At 46.2% G+C, this 13,709-nt stretch overlaps 1 protein-coding gene across 3 annotated transcripts in view; it reads right to left on the reverse strand.

Moving 5' to 3' along the window:
- LOC138583262 (zinc finger protein 436-like) overlaps positions 1-13,709 on the reverse strand; it is a 253,278-nt gene that overhangs the window by 34,722 nt on the left and 204,847 nt on the right. For 2 of the 3 annotated variants that reach the window (XM_069655341.1, XM_069655342.1), the window contains exon 6: positions 11,686-11,793. The exons of the other annotated variant lie outside the window; for it this stretch is intronic. In XM_069655341.1, coding sequence (XP_069511442.1) covers positions 11,686-11,793 — 108 coding nt within the window. The remainder of the gene's footprint in view (positions 1-11,685; positions 11,794-13,709) is intronic. 3 annotated transcript variants of the gene reach the window in all.

The raw sequence follows: 13,709 nt of genomic DNA on the forward strand, positions 1-13,709 counted from the left end.
ATGGGCTCCCAAGTGAATTTTACAAAGTATACATAGAAGAGGTCCTCCCCCCGCTGCTAGAGATGATAAACTAAGCGTTCGAGATGGGACGCTTACTGGAGTCACAGAGAGGCTGTCATAATACCTCTGCCCAAACCTAATAAACCTGGGCACAGCTGTGGTTCCTTTAGACCCTTGTCAATGCTGAATCAAGACGGCAAGCTACTAACTGCTGTCCTAGCGAATAGACTGAAGAGGGTAATTAGCAAATTAATACATCCGGATCAAACAGGCCATGTCCCCCATAGAAACATTACCAATAATCATAAGCGACTCCAGAGAATCATTGAGTTTGGCAGAGAAAGTTATGAGGAAATGGCAATCGTGTCCTTGTATGCGATCAAGGCCTTCGACACCGTCAAGTGGCCATGGCTGCTGGCGGCCCTGAAGCACTACAGGTTAGGGCCTGGATATCTAAGGTGGGCGAAAATGTTATATAGCGAACCGCTGGCTAGAGTTAAGACAGGATCTGTGATATCAGAGAGGTGGCAGCTCAGCAGGGGTACTAGGCAGGGATGCCCGTGGTCTCCTATGCTCTACATACTGGCCCTGGAACCCTCTGGCAATATATCTGAGGCAGCAATATGACACCATAGGCATCGAGGTGAAAGGGGAGCGGCATTTGATCTCCCTATATGCAGATGACATGCTGCTGTACGTGCGATTCCCAGAAGAAAACCTCCAGTACATTCTGGAAGTGCTTGGGAGATACGCTGTGCTGTCCGGCATAGCGGTGAACCCCTGAAGTCTAGCTTGTTCCCATTAGGGGGGTACATGGGGATTTCAGCAGAGCGGTTACCTGTATTGCAGGTACCGTGGGCAGTTTGCACATTTCGGTACCTGGGGATAGACATATATCACACCGTGGAGGAAGAGCATAGGTGTAATACAGAAGTAGCCATCAAGAAAATCGAGAAGTGTATGCAGTTTTGGGCAAAGCTGCCTTTGGCGATGATGGGGCGGGGAGCAATGCTAAAGATGGTGGTCTGCCGAGGCTCCTACACTACTTCGGGAACATACCGTACCTGATTCCTAAGAAGTTCTTCACCAAATTGAATAGCATGTGTAGGGACTTTTTGTGGCATGGCACGTGAAACAGAGTGGCGTTATGGAAGCTTCAGAACTTCCATGACAAAGGAGGAATAAAGCTGTCCAACTATGAGGCGTACTATGTGGCAAGCCAGTTGCAGTATGTTGCCAAATGGCTCTCTGATGAAGAGACCTCTGAACTTAGGCTGTTTGGGCGTGATTGTGCACCTTTTTATTTGAAAGAGATGATGTGGGTACCCAGGGTGGAAATGGTGGGGCGCCCTAAAATGATGCTACTGGGGTGGAAGTTGTGGTGCAGGGCACGCCAAATGATGGAGGACCCGTCCCCATACTCACTGCAGATACCATTGGTTGTATTGACGGTGGCAGACGCTCAGCTATGAATGATACTCAGGAACCACTGGGAACCGGCTGGGGTGGCAACAATGGGTGATATTTGGCAGGAGGGCTCAAGTATTACTTTTGAGGGGCTGCGGGAAGAAACTGGGTTGCACGAAGGCCAGTACATCATGTATCATAGAGTGGTACAAAGGATTAAGAGAACATGGCCTGAAACTGTGTTGGAGGATGTTACACTCACCTGGCTCCCACAGAGGCGTCGATCTGGACAGGACTGCTGCTGTCTCCACCAATGTGATGCGTAGGGCCGAGAACAAGGACTGGACTGGGCCACCTAGCTTCATTTGCTTGGCCCGTAGGAATATTCTTCTGCAAGTGGAGAAAGGGAATTAACCACCCGTGGAGTTGAGCGTAAATCCCCCCCACCCCGCTGTTCTCCCCACTGATCACCTTGGATGTTCCCTTTTATAGTCTCACCTGATGATTTGAAAAGATGAGCTCTCCATCCTGCATTGAGCGCAGGGGCGCGTAGATAACCAGGTGCTTCACTGGCTCGAAGGAATTGGTGAGTTCCATGACAATATTGACTCAGATATTCCCGGCAAGACACCGTAAGTATGTAGACTTTCCCTCTTGACCGATTCCTTGCAGGTTGCAGCTTGACCCTACTGAAGAGTTCCTCGTGGCAACCGGTAATGTTCTAGTAAGGATTTGTATTATCCAACACAGTTCGATAATATAATGTCCATATGTAACCTGTTGCTTTCTCCCTTATTCAGGCGCTGAGAGAAAGTATGAAGTCTCAGGGAATAATGCCTCCGGCGGTAAAATCAGGTAAGTCTTTTGTGGTGAGGAGGCGTCCCCTTGTTAGTCCCTTGTTTCACCTTGCTGTCCTTTTGTTTCCCCTTAGGGGCCGGGGTTCGGCTAGGATGCAGTGGAAGCTGCGCCAACCCGTGAAGAAGAGTAGTACCCCGGTGGTAAAATCAGGTAAGCCTATGGGGGGTATTCCTCTGTGTATTCCCTTGGCTCACCTTGCTGTTTTTGTCTCCTCCTTAGGTGCCGGAGTGCGGCGGTAACATGCAGGAGGATGCGGTTAAATGTGAAGATGCTGCGAAGGCCGGTGAGTTCAGCGCGGCGCTGCAGCAGGCGAGGCGACGCGCATAAAACAACTTCTTTCTTCCAGCTCGAAGGCACGATGGATCGGGAATTCAGGTAAGAATCAAAGGTATTGCTCTTGTTCTAACCTTTTGTCCTTCTTTCTCCCTTTTTCTAGGAGCTCCAAACTCGAGGTGGGCGTGGCAGTAGACTGGATGCAGACTTGCAGGCACGGTGAGCGTTACGCTGCTGGATGCAGAATAACGCTAAGCGTGTGCTGCTCTTCGGGCGTGGTTTAAATAGCCTCCAAAGTAGTCCCAGGTAAGTATTCCTCCCCAGCCCTACCCGAGTAAAAAATAGTCCCTAGGTAAAATAGTCCCTTCCAAGCCTCGTTTGGCTTGGAGCTCTTGCAGCATGGTCTGCATCAGGTACGTTTGCAGCATGGTCTGCATCAGGTAAGTTTTAATCTAGGAGCCTGGCGCCTATGGCCCAGGTCTGACTCTCCATATGAGCCTGGCGCCCAAGGCGCCAGGACTGCACCCAAATAGCCCCTAGCAGGGGCTTGCTTGGGGTAACTTGATGCCTGCTTCCAGGGTTGCTGGACTTGGTCTGGGTCCCTGGGGGTAGGCATCATGACAGCACACCCACCAAGGCCCCTCCGAAAGTCATTCTTCCCTGTGGTTTCGGTTTGTCTGGGAAATTTCGGTGGAATTTTTTCACCAATCGGGGTGCATGAACATGGCCACTAGGTTCCCATGACCTTTCTTGTGGTCCGTAACCTTTCCTGTCGATTAAATAAAAAAGTTTTGACTTCATCAGCTTGGAGTCCAGGATGTTCTTAACTTCAAATTCCGGTTCTCCGTCTACAAGGATGGGGTCTGGTGGCTTGGTTAGTCTTGTCCCTGGTTGTACTGGCTTCAAAAGTGACACATGAAAGACGGGATGAATTTGCATATTAGCAGGTAAGTCCAACTTGACAGCCACCGGGTTGATAATGGCCTTAATAGAGTAAGGTCCCAAATATCTGGGGTTATAGGTCCGTGTTCCCTTTAGAGGTATATGTTTTGTGGCTAACCATACTTGGTCCCCTTTTGGTATTGTGGAGAATCACTTCTATGCCGATCAGCATCTTTCTTGTATTTTTCTTTCGCCTGTTTTAAATGTGTAGTTGCTTCCTTAAAGGCTTGTGTAATCGTAGCGTGCAGATGGTCCACTGCGGGCATTTCTAAGTCTTGGGGTGAGTCAAGGTCTGAGGTTCGAGGATGGTGCCCATATAAGGTATAAAAGGGGCTTTGTCCAGTTCCAGAGTGTACTGAATTATTGTATGCATATTCGGCGATCCAAAGAATGTCTTTCCAATTACTCTCCGTCTGATGTAACATACAACGCAGGTATTGTTCGATAGTCTGGTTGGTCCTCTCCGTTTGACCATCGGTCTGGGGGTGGTGACTGGTCGATAACCTCACATTGATTTGCGCCAATTGACAACATTTCTTCCAAAAATGTGAAATGAATTGACTGCCCCGGTCAGAGACTAACACGGACGGAAATCCATGTATGCAAACAATGTTTGAGGAATTCTTTGGCCAGGATTGAGGCTGAAGGTAGTCCTTTTAAAGGAATAAAGTGGGCCATCTTGGAAAAAAGATCCACAATAACTAGAATGGTGTTAAACCCATTACAAGGAGGTAGATTGGTAATAAAGTCTAACGATAAGGTGTGCCATGGTGTAGGCGGAATGTCTAAAGGTTGTAAAAGTCCAGCTGGTTTTTTCTTTTGACTTTTGTTTTGGGCGCAAATGCCACAACATCACAAATGATTTAATATCCTTTCGCCAAGTGAGCCACCAGAATTGTCTTTTAATTTTAGCTTCATTTTTGCAATACCTGGGTGCCACTCCATTAGGGCATCATGATAACAGGAAATGACTAGTTCTTGTAGTTCCTTGTGTGGCAGAAATAGCCGCCCTTGGTAATAAGGCAGATCATTGGTGACAGAGTAGTCTGGGCCTTTCTTTACCCAGTTCTGCAGGGCTGTAGGATCAAAGAGTTGCTGGATCTTTACCTGAATGTCCTCTAGTGTCTGTAGAGTAGTCATGCCAAGAATCCTTTGTTCAGAAATTATAGGTACTGGTTCTGGGTTCACTTCTGCCTCTCCCATCCCTATTCGGGATAAGGCGTCTGCTTTACCAATTTTTACAACCTGGTCGATAGGTTATCACGAAATCGAACTTGGCAAAGAACAATGCCCATCAGAGTTGACGTGACGATTGGGCCTTGGCTGTTTTTAAATACTGTAAGTTCCGGTGATCACAGTAATGGTATGCCTGGCACCGAGAAGATAGTGCCGCCAAGACTTGAAGGCGGATTTAATGGCCAATAACTCCTTGTCGGTAACCACATAGTTTAACTCGGGTGCCGAGAACTTTCTGGACCAAAATGCTACTGGGTGAAGCTGGCCAGTTTCAGGGTGGGTCTTTTTGAGACTGGACAGCTCCCAGGGCTAGACTGGATGCATCAGTTTCCACTATGTATGGAAGTTCAGGGCGCGGGTGCTTTAAGACAGGTGCAGACGTGAATTTCGCTTTCAGCTCTTGGAAGGCATTCTCAGCTTCTTCAGTCCACATAAAGCGTTTATTTTTTCGCAAGAGTGCTGTGATGGGATGTACGACATGTAAAAAATCTGGGATGAATCTGCGGTAGAAATTGGCAAAGCTGAGCATGCTTTGTACTCCTTTAACTGAACTTGGTGATGGCCACTTAAGGATTGCGTCCACCTTCCGTGAGTCCATTCGGACTCCCTTTGTGGTCAGGTTAAACCCAAGGAATTCAACTTCTGTGGCATGAAAAACGCATTTTTCTAGTTTTGCATATAGTTTGTGCTGGCGCAATTTCTCAAGGACTGCTCGGACGTGCTTCACATGGTCAGATACTGAAGAGAAGTATACTAGAATATCATCGATATACACGACAACACAAACGTCAATGAGTTCATGAAGGACATCGTTCATGAAGTATTGGAAGGCTGCTGGTGCATTGCACAACCCGAAAGGCATCACCTGGTATTCGAATAACCCATACTTAGTGCGGAAAGCAGTCTTCCATTCGTCGCCCTCTTTTACACGTACCAGATGGTATGCCCCCCGGAAATCTACTTTAGTGTATATACAAGCGTCCTTCACTTGGTCTAGTAGTTCAGGGATCAGAGGCAATGGGTATCGGTTCTTAACAGTTATCTGGTTCAATGCGCGGTAGTCTATGCACGTTCTGAGGTCACCTTCCTTTTTGGGTACGAAGAACAAAGCTGAAGATGCAGGGGACTTGGATGGGCGAATAAAGCCATTGGCATTTATTAGCCATTATATATTATATAGCCATTGGTCTAAGTATTGTCGTAGGTGAAGGTTCTCAGGTTCCGTGAGGGCATAGATCCTGCTACAAGGGGGTTGTGCACCGGGTATGAGATCGATTTGACAATCGTACAATCGGTGAGGAGGTAAGGTGTTTGCCTTTTCCTTTGGAAGACATCCTGGAATTCTTGGTATTCTGGAGGTAGTTGCATGACTGCTGTGGTTACTGTGGCCAGGCCTGCGTTCTGATTTTTCTTTGGGTAACAGGTGTGTGCACAATCTGGGAAGATTATTCTCTTCTCCCGCCAATCAATACAAGGATTATGTGTTTCCAACCAAGGTATCCCCAGTATTATTTGGAACTGCGGGGCTTTGATTAAATCAAACAGAATAGTCTCTCAATGCCCATCCTGACCCAATAGTGCCATCTCTGCGGTGGAGTGAGTTACAGGCCCAGAGGCAATTTCAGTTCCATCGACTGTGGTGATGACATCTGAGGTGGTTTTTCGGCAGAGAGGTAGATTCATCCTGGAAGCCAATTCATAGTCCACATAGTTTCCTATGGCCCCACTATCAATGTATGCCCTTACTGCGTGCATACGCGATGGCTGCCCTGGATCTACGAGGACCATTGGTATGATGAAATGTGAGGTCCGAGTATCCTTCAAGCTCGGCAAGCGGACCTCTACGCTTGTCGGGCGTGGTCGTTTCCTGAGTCTGACTCTATATGGCTTTTATCAGCAGCTCCTACCAGCTTCTTGGGTGGTTTTACAGGGCAATCCCGTAGAAAATGTCCAGAAGTTCCACAATATAGACACAATTGCATTTGTTGTCTCCTTTCTCTTTCCTTCTGGGTTAAGGGTTCTTTAACCCCTCCGATTTGCATGGGTTCTGACCTCCTTTGGGGTTAGCGTGGGTTTTGACCAACACCCGATTCTCAAACTTGGCTTGATCAGCCTTTCTGTTCTGAAGTCTGTGATCTAACTGGACCACTAAGTCTATATATTCAGCGCAGTCTTGAAGGAGGTTCACGACTTGAGCCAAGACATCCTTGAGTTCTCCTCGAAGCCCTCGATGAAATAACGTGATTCGTTTTACCTCAGGCCATCCAGTTTCCACTATTAACCTATTAAAGGTTGCAATGTAGGATAAAAGGTCCTGGGTACCCTGTCGTAGGGACAAAACTTCGTTATCCAGGGCCTGTCCTTGGGAGTGCCGGGCAAATAGTCTTTCCATGCTAGTTTGAAAGCCCTGAAAATCCCGAAGAATTGGGTCATCCTGAGTAACTAGTGGAATTGACCAATCAGCTGCACTGCCGCTGAGATATGACAATACAAAGGCTAACTTGGCTTGATCGTTTGGGAAGGCTCCAGGTCTGCATAAATAGTGCAAGCGGCATTGGTTCATAAACACGGCGAACCTTTTGGGATCTCCGGCAAAGCGTTCGGGTGGGGCTAATGGAATATGTCCTGGTAGGTTTATTTGCACAGGGTTACTCGATAACACAGGAGCTGGATTTCCCCCGGAACCAGGTAGGGGTGCTTGTCCAGCCTGGCTTTGCAATAGTTGCCTAGCAAGATCATCAGTTCGCTCCTTTGACAAAATCAGTTCTCTCCTAAGAGAATTGGTTTCTTGATGTGCGGAATGCACTTCAGCCCTCAATTCCCCTAGCAATTGAGCCAATTGGTCAGTCTCTGAGGTATCCATAACGCCCGGGTGGGAATTTGTGGGTAGGCTTCGCATTCTGTTATGCTCACCTGGCTCCCACAGAGGCGTCGATCTGGACTGGACTGCTGCGGTCTCCACCAATGTGATGCGTAGGGCCGAGATGACGGACTGGACTGGCCCACCTAGCTTTGTTTGCTTGGCCCGTAGGAATATTCTTCTACAAGTGGAGAAAGGGAATTAACCACCCGTGGAGTTGAGCGTAAATCCCCCCCCAACCCGCTGTTCTCCCCACTGATCACCTTGGATGTTCCCTCTTATAGTCTCACCTGATGATTTGAAAAGATGAGCTCTCCATCCTGCATTGAGGTCAGGGGCTCGTAGATAACCAGGTGCTTCACTGGCTCGAAGGAATTGGTGAGTTCCAGGACAATATTGACTCCGATATTCCCGGCAAGACGCCGTAAGTATGTAGTTCGTAAGAGTTCAAATGCCTGACTTTCACTCTTGTCCGATTCCTTGCAGGTTGCAGCTTGACCCTACTGAAGATTTCCTCGTGGCAACCGGTAATGTTCTAGTAAGGATTTGTATTATCCAACACAGTTCGATAAAATAATGTCCATTTGTAACCTGTTGCTTTCTCCCTTATTCAGGCGCTGAGAGAAAGTATGAAGTCTCAGGGAATAATGCCTCCGGCGGTAAAATCAGGTAAGTCTTTTGTGGTGAGGAGGGTTCCCCTTGTTAGTCCCTTGTTTCACCTTGCTGTCCTTTTGTTTCCCCTTAGGGGCCGGGGTTCGGCTAGGATGCAGTGGAAGCTGCGCCGACCCGTGAAGAAGAGTAGTACCCCCGGTGGTAAAATCAGGTAAGTCTATGGGGGCGTATTCCTCTGTGTATTCCCTTGGCTCACCTTGCTGTTTTTGTCTTCTCCTTAGGTGCCGGAGTGCGGCGGTAACATGCATGAGGATGCAGTGAAATGTGAAGATGCTGCGAAGGCCGGTGAGTTCAGCACGGCGCTGCAGCAGGCGAGGCAACGCGCATAAACAACTTCTTTCTTCCAGCTCGAAGGCACGATGGATCGGGAATTCAGGTAAGAATCAAAAGGTATTGCTCTTGTTCTAACCTTTTCTCCTTCTTTCTCCCTTTTTCTAGGAACTCCAAATTCGAGGCGGGCGTGGCAGAAGACTGGATGTAGACTTGCAGGCACGGTGAGCGTTACGCTGCTGGATGCAGAATAACGCAAAGCGTGTGCTGCTCTTCAGGCGTGGTTTAAATAGCCTCCAAAGTAGTCCCAGGTAAGTATTCCTCCCCAGCCCCACCCGAGTAAAAAATAGTCCCTAGGTAAAACAGTCCCTTCCAAGCCTTGTTTGGCTTGGAGCTCTTGCAGCATGGTCTGCATCAGGTAAGTTTGGAGAATGGTCTGCATCAGGTACGTTTTAATCTATGAGCCTGGTGCCTATGGCGCCAGGACTGACTCTCCATATGAGCCTGGAGCCATAGGCGCCAGGACTGCACCCAAATAGCTGTTGGGCTTGCTTGGGGTAACTTGATGTCTGCTTCTGGGGTTGCTGGACTTGGTCTGGGTCCCCGGGGGTAGGCATCATGACAGAGGAAGAATTAGACGCCACCATAGATGTGAAATATGACATAGCTGAGGGGGGCCACGAGATTTCCAGACTGTATGAAATGTTGATGTCTAAAGTGGGGAAAGAAGTCACGCAGTTGAGACTCGACTGGGAAATGGAGGTCGGGGCCCCAATGGGAGATGGGAACGGGCGCAAGGGTATCATAAGAAGGTGTCTAGAAACGCGAGGCTGAAACAGATTCAGCTGTACATAACACACAGGGCCTATATGACGCCATGGAGGTTATCGAGGTTTGAAAATGCAGGACGGCAAGCATGCCCCAAGTGTGATGAGGAGAACGCAGGCATGGTTCACATGTTCTGGTCATGCCCGATCATAGAGCGATTCTGGAGGGGAGTGAAAGAGAAACTGGAAGAAAAATGGATCAAGATAGTAGTGGATACAGTATAGGCCTGTCTGCTGGGGGATTCCCCAGACCACAGAAGCTCAGGCATGTAAGTAAACTGAGGGATCTGGCTTATGTGCTCGCAAAAAGAAGGATTGCCATGGGATGGAAGTCATGCCATGTGCCAAAGATAGAGGTGTGGTGGAAAGACTTGCAAAAATGGGCGGATGCCGAAACCATGGCATGGCAAGAACCGAGTAGCACAGGGGGGGAGGAGGAGAATGAGTCCCTGATGGCCTGGAAATCACTGATAGCCGAACTGTTTGGGTCATTAGCTGACCCGGCTGAGCCTGTAGAGGAGGGGACCGAACCACAGGATGCGGAAACTGAAGGTTGAATGCAATAGACTCGCAAAGGGGGGTGGGTTAGAGGGAGTAGTGGTTAGGAGTTAAGAAAAGTGTAATGAAACTGTTGGAACATGCACTGTTTGTTTGGTTTATATTGTTTGATTGTTTAAAAAAAAAAAAAGATTTTATTGAATTTTACAAAGTATAAAAGGTGCCTGGGAAGGCAAAGGCGGGTTCGAGAAGGAGAGCAGGAGAGATGGCGAGCAGAGGCCACTTAGATCCAGGTTTCAGAGAACAGGATGCTAAGACGCTACAAGGCTGCAGGTTAAATCAGGAGAAAGCATGTCGAAGAACTGTGTCTCCAAGAAGCCAAAAGGATTCGTCAAAGGAAGCCGAGAAGCTGGTTAATCTCTCCGAAAGTTGTGCCAAGAGATTGCTTTTTTCCCTGGAACAGCGAAGCCGCCAAAGAAGGTCTGAGGGGCAAGAAGGGAGAGACCCTGGCCTTGGATAAAAGAATTGTGAAGGACGCTTTGTTAAAGTACAATCAGTGAGTTCAAAGTGATGAGAGAGCCTGATTTGTAACAACGCAAATAATTACCAAGTTGCAAGGTTACGTGTAAGACGCAAGACGCGTTGAAAGAAAGCTTTGATTATTTTGAACTGTGATGAAACAGTGGTCCTGTGGAATACTGCATTGTCGAAAATCTCTGACATGAAAGAGAAAGTATCATGAGGTGAAAAACAAGTTGAATAAAGTTGATGGAAAGGAAAGCCAACAGGAAATACTACGAAAGTTGATGAAGTGAAAGCCGGTGGGAAAGACTACGGAATAGAATATTGAATGAAGCAAGATCCCGCTGGGGATCGAATGAAACAGAACTGAGTGATTAAATGAATTGCCAAGTAAGTGGAACTTGTTGGCGTGCTTAGGAGCACGTTTGAGACGGAGACAAGGAAGTAGAACTTATCATGGTGTTAGAAGGCATGCTTGAGGAAAGACTAACAGAGTATAAGGAATACGATAACCAGAATGCAACAGTGTTGGATTGGCTAGGTATGGGAATAAGTAAAGCTGTGCCGTTTCAAAAGTCTTCAACATAAACCGCATGAGGAAAGCAGGGAGATAGGGGAAGGGAACCCTGTGTATCAAGATGATGAAATGTTGTAATGTAAAATACTAAAGAGTTGAAAGTAACAAGTAAAGAGGGTCGAAGCTCCGGTGAGGAAAGCCGGAAAGATCCACCCAGGAACATTGTTCAAGTAGAACCGTGTTATGCTAGAAAGCATCAGGCGAGGGAAGCCCGAGAGAAGTACATGAACTCTGCCAAATAAGAAAACTATTGAACTGCCTTTTTGTGAACTTTTTTGAACAAACTGAACTTTTGGAGATCCCAAGTGACTTAAGCTTGGGGAAGGGAGTTCCGAGGAAACTCCATGACCATCCTGATATTCTTTTGAGACACATATATTTTATCCAATACCCTACACATTATTAAGTTAACACGTGAGGGCAAGCGTGGGTTTGACACAGATTCTTTACTTTTGACAGACAGACATTTGGACTATTCTTTCTTCTTTACTTTACTTTACTTTTTTTCTGCGCCCTGTTGCCTGCAGGCCCCGGTGCTATATAAACAGATGAATAAATGTAATGGTCGAGACTACTCCCATTTAGAAATAGGGAAAGTTAGGCATTCTTCAAACCCCATTTTTATAAATAAAGGTTTTTGAAACTTGTATCATTGTGTCTGTGTCTTTCTCTGTGCACCATGCCTTTCTCACAATACCGACCCGACTAACTCAATCCTAAACTCATGTGAACTATTTACTCACTTGCAAAGGTATTGATGTTTTCTCTTTTTTCTAGGTCCAAATGGGCAATCAAATAGGTCTCATCCTGTTTACTGTTACGTGGCACAGTCTTTCTGACCGCAGAATACCCTGAAATGAGGAAGATACAAACATAAATATTTGAAATGTATACTCCTGTCCCAGGCTGTCATTTTCCAAGTTAGTGCTTCCACATAAAAGCAAATAAAGCTGTACATGCAACTAGATTCATATGGATTGGTTTGGAGATACGGCAGAAAACAGACAATCAGAAAAAAAGTATATTTTATGAGTGTATTATGTACACCTATAGCAATTCAAAAACATTTGTTGGCTAAAGATCCTCTTTTGGGGGACAGCGAGCACAAAAAGTGAGTTGTTTTCAGGCAGCTGTATCTGTATGCGCTTCACTTTGTTCTCAGCAAATAGGTGCACCTTTGAGAGTATGCTTTCTTTGTAAATGTTTGTTTCTACTTTGTGAAGTAATCATGAAGCAAGACACAGACAACAGATTCAAAGTTCAAACAAAATACTTTTATTAACTTAAAGGTCAGGGTGGGAGAAGGCCTAACTTGCCCTATATTAAGGAGGGAATTTCCTACTTAAAGAAACCAATGATCGCCTGTGTCTTCGAGTTCAATTTAAAAGTCAGTCTGCGTCCAAAACCTATGCTTGCCCTCTCATCTAAAGATACATAACGTGAAGGGATGTCAGCAACCCTCAAAAATAGTGTTCAAAATAAAGATTTGAGCTATTTCCAGCTCCTTGTATGGAAATATATACGGCTTGTATTATATAGCCCTTATTTAAGTTCAAAGCACTTTCATTAAACAAGACCTCAGAGATCCTTTCTCCAAAGGTTGCACAGTCTCAGCAAGGATCTTGGAGTTCCCTTTTCCAAGTTTAACACAGTTCCCTATGCCAAGTTTAACACAGTTCCAAAATAAGGCCTCAGGGCTCCCTTCCTCCAGTTTAACACAGTTCCAAAGTAATATTCAGTTTGCTTGATTTCCAGTAGGTTTTCCATACCATTTTCACAGTTCAAATAGGGCTTTCCGGTCTAGGCGCATTTGTCGGACCACACAGCCCACTCACAGATCACGCCACCGAAAACCCTTGGCACTTCATTATAATCACTGGTTCACTTTAAAGTTCCATGCAGGCACAAGCTCCCTCTTTAAACCTGCACCATTTAGCGGTTTGCAGCACTTTCCTTTTTGGCAGCATTCTGGGCTCTGCCTCCGTTTACTTTTACTTTAACGTTTAATTTGGGGACACTTTCCTTGCCTCTTCAAAACACTTTGCAATAGTGTTGTATTCCTTATACCTATCACTTGGTTCTCCCTTTCATTCTTATTCTCACCATGGTCCTTGACTTCTTGATTCGACTTTTATTACGGTCAGCCTTGTTTTTCACTTTCCTTTCATTCACACAATAGGTCTCACGTGCTTCCCACAACTTTTCTTCAGTTCGGTATTCAAAATTGCAGATACGATTAATTTCATGTGTTTCATATAATTTGACTTCAGTTCGGTATTCAAAAATGGCAGGTTATATTCAGCAGCCTGTTCGGGTTTAATAAAACTCTCCATTGGTCGCCTGACCCAAAAAACATTCATCTTTCTCTGATCGGCATCCTCACATGCCCAAACCAAAGCATGTGGAGTGGCCCGGCGGGACCTTCCCTCACCGCCACTCACCGGTATACCACAACTACTCTGGGTGCCGTTGGTTCTCTTCTTGGCGTTCGCTTGCTCCCCGTCGTCGCGTCAAGAGCCTCGGCGACCCCAGCTTGTCTATGTGTTTTAGAATGAAGTCATGATATTGTTGCTTTAAATATAATTGATTAAAACTTGATATGAAAGATAGTTGTAGACATACACCCAATGATTTAATTTCAAAGGATGTTGTGTCAAGGTATCTACTTTATTTCTGCTGATATATGTGATATTTGTGTTATTTGATGTATACCTTTTTCCTTTTTTGAGATTTATTAATATTATATCCCCACTTAGTAGGAGGGTTC

Source organism: Ambystoma mexicanum, chromosome 3q (assembly GCF_040938575.1).
Source record: "Ambystoma mexicanum isolate Mex_15411 chromosome 3q, UKY_AmexF1_1, whole genome shotgun sequence".
Taxonomy (NCBI): domain Eukaryota; kingdom Metazoa; phylum Chordata; class Amphibia; order Caudata; family Ambystomatidae; genus Ambystoma; species Ambystoma mexicanum.